General features: G+C 48.0%; 1 protein-coding gene across 1 annotated transcript; it reads left to right on the forward strand.

The window, feature by feature from the left end:
• The first annotated feature begins 2,643 nt into the window (after positions 1–2,643).
• On the forward strand, positions 2,644–4,614 carry ERCC6L (ERCC excision repair 6 like DNA helicase). Its single transcript, XM_026722897.2, is given in 1 exon segment — positions 2,644–4,614. A coding segment is annotated over 1 exon segment (1,878 nt). The 5' UTR covers positions 2,644–2,736.
• The last annotated feature ends 1,050 nt before the right edge of the window (positions 4,615–5,664 follow it).

Consider the following 5,664-nt stretch of genomic DNA (forward strand, 5'->3'; position numbering starts at 1 on the left):
GATGATAGATAGATAGATAGATAGATAGATAGATAGATAGATAGATAGCCTAGAACTCATTGCTTCAGATAGATAGATAGATAGATAGATAGATAGATAGATAGATAGATAGATAGATAGATAGCCTAGAACTCATTGCTTCAGATAGATAGATAGATAGATAGATAGATAGATAGATAGATAGATGATAGATAGATAGATAGATAGATAGATAGATAGATAGACAGACAAATGGATAGATGTACAGATAGACAGACAGATAGATAATGTATGTACAGAGATGGGTGGGTGGGTGGGTGGATAGATGGATAGATAGATAAACATGGACAGATAGATAGATAATGTATGTACATAGAGATTAGATAGATAGATAGATAGATAGATAGATAGATAGATAGATAGATAGATAGATAGATAGACAGACAGACTTTCTCATTGGACTTTCTGGTTGTTCTTTGAAGACGTTTCGCTTCTCCTCCAAGAAGCTTCCTCAGCTCTGACTGGATGATGGAGGACGGAAGGATTGACACTCCTTGCAGACAGCTGGTCATTTGCATCCTTTCATAGGGTGGTTGAGGCCTCTTGGAGGTTGATCTGTGTCCTCAGGGTCACACCTGAGTGGGGCAATTGGATGTGGAATTGCACCGTCCTTTTGTACTGCAAGTGGGTTCCACCCCCGTTTGCAATACTCAGTTTGGCCCTGAGGATGCAGATAAGCCTCCAAGTGGCCTCAACGACTCGCTGAAAGGATGCAAACGACCAGCTTTGTCTGCAAGGAGTGTCAATCCTTCCATTCCCCACCGACCAAATCCGAACGGAAGAAGCTTCTGGGATGAGACGTGAAATGTCTTCAGAGAAAAACAAAGAAAGTCCTGTTTCCTCTTGGGAAAAGAAAAAAAAAAGGCACTTTTGGGACAACTGTGACCTGGAGGACTGACGATCTTCACAGACTTCCTGCCTTTAAATTTTCAAAATCTGGAGCTCACAATAAGCACGGTGGCAAACCATCCCAGCAGATCACCGATAGGTCCACCTTCTATGACCACAATTCAGTCCGGCATTTCTCTAAACGAAAAAAAATTCTCTAACTAAATCTCACTTAACAACTGCCTCGCTTAACAACAGAAATGTCGGGCCCCTAGGGTGACCGTAAGTCGAGGACTCCCTGTGGACTCTTAAGAGTCTGCCTTAAAAGTCCGGATTGGCCCAAACGGTTCCAAAAGCTGAACCAGAATTGAAACAAGCCAGGTTTGGTGCGTGGCGCACCTTCCCCGAATTCTTTGCCCAAATTGGCCAAAGACGTTGCACGGAGCGATACCGGATTTCAGAAGGGGTGGGTGGGTTCATCCCTGGAGGATTTTTAAGAAGAGATTGGACAGCAAAATAAGAATATATCTGCCGAACAAAACTCCATACTGGTGACAGGAAGGGCATCCGGCCATTAAACACTCTGCTAGCTCCATTCAGTGGCCCGGACTCCACCCCGCAAGGGATTATGGGATCATTAAAAGGAAATGATTTACTAGTCATAGTCTTTGAGTGGTACGGTGGCTTAGAAGTGGAGCTTTCACCTCACAATCCGGAGGCTGTGAGTTTGATCCCAGGTAGAGGCAGATATTTCTTTCTCTCTGGGCACAGTGAGAATATATTTGCTGAATAAAACTCCGTACTGGTGACAGGAAGGGCATCCGCCCATTAAACACTCTGCTAGGTCCATTCAGTGGCCCAGACTCCACCCCGCAAGGGATTATGGGGTCATTAAAAGGAAATGATTTACTAGTCATAGTCTTTGAGTGGTACGGTGGCTTAGAAGTGGAGCTTTCACCTCAGAATCAGGAGGCTGTGAGTTCGATCCCAGGTAGAGGCAGATCTTTCTTTCTCTCTGGGGCCCAGTGAGAATATATTTGCTGAATAAAACTCCGTACTGGTGACAGGAAGGGCATCCGGCCATTAAACACTCTGCTAGGTCCATTCAGTGGCCCAGACTCCATCCCGCAAGGGATTATGGGGTTGGTAAAAAGATGACCGTTGGACAGCTACCTGTCTGAAATAGGATAGGGCAGTGGTGGCTAACCTTTTTGGGGCTCCTCTGCCAGCACCCAGAAGGCAATGCACACATGACACCCGCCCCCCCCAAGGCACCACGCGATTCTGTGTGTGCGTGTGCATCTCCCACCCACCCCCGCCACTCGAGCATGTGCACCAGATGCCCGACAATCAGCTGTTGGGTGGGCGGCACACACACATGCGCAGTAGGCCTGTTCTGGACCGAGGGCTACCAGGCCGGCAGTCATGGCTCTGCATGCCACTTCCGGCCTGCGTGCCATAGGTTTGCCATCACAGGTATAGGGGTCTCTTGCTTCAGTAGGGGGTTAGGCTAGAAGACCTCCAAGGCCCCTTCCAACTCTATTCCCCTCAAGGATTTTGAGGAGAAAATTTCCTTCTACCTTTCTTTTGGGTTTGTTTGTTGGCCGTTTTCCCGTCCGTTGCTTTTTCTCAGAGTGTTCAAAGGAAATTGTGTTTTGCAGACATGAGCATCAGAAGATCCCGAAGGGGTCAGCGAAGAAACCCACCCCCAGTCACGAGGAGACGCAGCCGGAGACGGACCTCGGCGAAGATCTCACCAGTTGTCTAGGACAGGTGGAGGAGAAGTTGGACAGCCTGGCCTTGGATGAAGAAGAGGCCTCGGACGAGAGTGTCGACGTGGCTCGGAGTGGGCTCCGGCTTTACCGCGAGATGCACGACCGGCTTTTCAAACACCAGAAGGACGGCGTCGCATTCTTGTACCGCCTCTACCGTGAAGGGCGCAAAGGGGGCATTTTAGCTGACGACATGGGCTTGGGGAAGACCATCCAGATCATCGCTTTCCTTTCGGGGATGTTCGATGCCCAACTGGTCCGTTCTGTCTTGTTGGTGATGCCCGTCACGCTGGTGAATAACTGGAAGGAAGAGTTTGCCAAGTGGGCGCCGGGAATCCGCGTGAAGGTCTTCCACGGGACGAGCAAGAAAGAACGCAGGCAACATTTGCACCAGATCCAAACGGGAAAGGGAGTCCTTTTGACTTCCTACCAGATGACCCTGGCCAACTGGGAACAGCTGTCCAGTTGCGACCAGCAAGCCTTCATCTGGGACTACCTGATTTTAGATGAAGCTCATAAAATTAAGAGCCCCTCGGCGAAGACCACGAAAGCCCTCAGCGCCATCCCGGCTAGGAACCGCGTCCTCCTCACGGGGACCCCCGTACAGAATAACTTGCAAGAGTTGTGGTCTCTGTTTGATTTTGCCTGTCAGGGCAGCCTCCTTGGCACGTCCAAAACGTTCAAGATGGAGTACGAGAACCCAATCACCAGAGCGAGGGAGAAGGACGCGACCTTGGGGGAGAAAGCTCTGGGCCTCAAGATCGCGGAGAACTTGATGTCCCTCATACAGCCTCATTTCTTGAGGAGAAGTAAGGATGAAATCCAGAAGCTGAGATCGGACCAACCAATGGGATCGCCTTGTCCTAACACCCTCGAAGTCCCTTCTCTTCCGAGAAAAAATGACTTTATTGTCTGGGTCTACTTATCACGCATACAGGAAGAAATCTACAGGAATTTCCTTTCCTTGGATCACATTAAAGAACTTCTGATGACCACGCGTTCGCCGTTGGCAGAGCTGACCCTCCTGAAGAAACTCTGCGACCACCCCCGGCTGTTGTCTTCTCAAGCTTGTCTCCAGCTTGGTTTGGAAAACTCAAGCCAAGGGGACGAAGAAGACTCGGTGGGCCTGACGCAGGAGATCCAAAACATACCTGAGAAGGTTCTGATACAAGAATCCGGGAAGTTGACGTTCCTCATTGCCTTGTTGGAGAAGCTTCGGGAAGAAGGCCATAAAACTCTAGTGTTTTCCTTGTCGAGGAAAATGTTGGACATCATTGAAGGCATCCTGACTCAGCGGCACATCAAGTTCATGCGCATTGATGGCACCGTCACGTGTTTGTTGGAGCGCGAAAAGAGGGTGAGGGACTTCCAGAAGGACCAAAGCTACTCAGTCTTCCTCCTGACCACCCAAGTCGGGGGCGTGGGCCTGACTTTGACGGCTGCCACTCGAGTGGTGATCTTCGATCCGAGTTGGAATCCGGCCACGGATATGCAAGCCGTAGACCGCGTTTATAGGATCGGGCAAAAGGAGAACGTTGTGATCTACCGTCTGATCACGTGCGGGACGGTTGAGGAGAAAATCTACCGGCGTCAGGTCTTCAAGGACTCGCTAATCCGGCAAAGCACGGGAGATAAGAAGAACCCCTATCGTTATTTTACCAAGCAGGAGTTGAGGGAGCTCTTTGTTCTGACCGACACGAGTCAGTCATTGACTCAACTTCAACTGCAGTCTTTGCACGGAACCCAGAGGAACTCAGATGCCGTCTTAGACGAACACATCGCCTACCTCTACTCCTTGGAGATGTTTGGCATCTCTGATCATGATCTGATGTATACGTCTGAAACGAGTCATGAGGAAGCTGACGATGATGAGGCCCACCAGTACATTCAGGACCGTGTCCACAAAGCTCAGGAGATGGTCCGGTTTGAATCTCGGCTCAAGGACACCAAGTAAAGGACAAGGCGCTTCCCATGACCCTTCGTTAAAATTGATCTGGAGTGAAAGCCAGTTTTCGTGAATCTTCAGGAAAATGAATCTGAAATTAAAGCCATTCCCATGATCTCTTAGACCTTTCCTGTAATTTTTCTTCTCATGAACTTGCTTGTCCAACTGAACCTAAAATATTCTCCCTCACCAATCTCTTTCTCCACCATCTGATGTTCTTCTTCGCTAATCTTGGGATGGTCAGCTTCCAGAAGGAAGCAACTGAAGATGTATTGTCTACTCATCCACCAGTGTTCTTCTCCACCAATCTTGGACTAGTCAGCCTCCAGAAGGAAGCAACTGAAGATGTATTGTCCACTCATCCACCAATGTTCTTCTCCACCAATCTTGGCTTAGTCAGCTTCCAGAAGGAAGCAACTGAAGATGTATTGTCCACTCATCCACCAATGTTCTTCTCCACCAATCTTGGATTGGTCAGCTTCTTAAAACAAGCAACTGAAGATCTATTGTCCACTTGACAACTGATGTTCTTCACTGCCAATCTTGAGTTGGTCAGCTTCCAGAAACAAACAACTGAAGATGAAGTCCGTTCCATCCTGTCTTTGAAGCTGCTAGTTTTGTGCTGATGCTATGGAGTCCCATCATGGTGGCATCAACTCAAGATGAGTGAAGGCTGCGGATCTATCTCGAACACCAAACAAACTTCAAGGAAGAAGCTGAAACTGGCTAAAATCACTCATATTCCCTTTGCCTCGATTCCAAGTATAATAAAACCTTGCAAGAGTTGTTTCCCCTCTGACTAATAATTGTAAACTAATTGTAAAATTGCAAAACAGCTTTGAGGAAGATTAGGTGGAAAGCAAACCGGATGTGTGTTGTTAAAAATTAAGTATATGCGTATCAAAAGTTGCACGTTATTCCAATGTTAATAAAATGTATTTTCGTATTTCAAAAGCCACTCTATGCTTTGCTACCCCTAGTAAGTGCTGAGAGTTGTAATTTTGACTACCTGGAGGCTACTAGTTTGGAGAAAGGTGAGCTGCCTAAGGCCTGCTTGACTTGGGATCTGTTCTAGATTCC

Source organism: Pseudonaja textilis, chromosome 5 (assembly GCF_049901715.1).
Source record: "Pseudonaja textilis isolate UNSWEBS1 chromosome 5, rPseTex1.2, whole genome shotgun sequence".
In the NCBI taxonomy this organism is placed as follows: domain Eukaryota; kingdom Metazoa; phylum Chordata; class Lepidosauria; order Squamata; family Elapidae; genus Pseudonaja; species Pseudonaja textilis.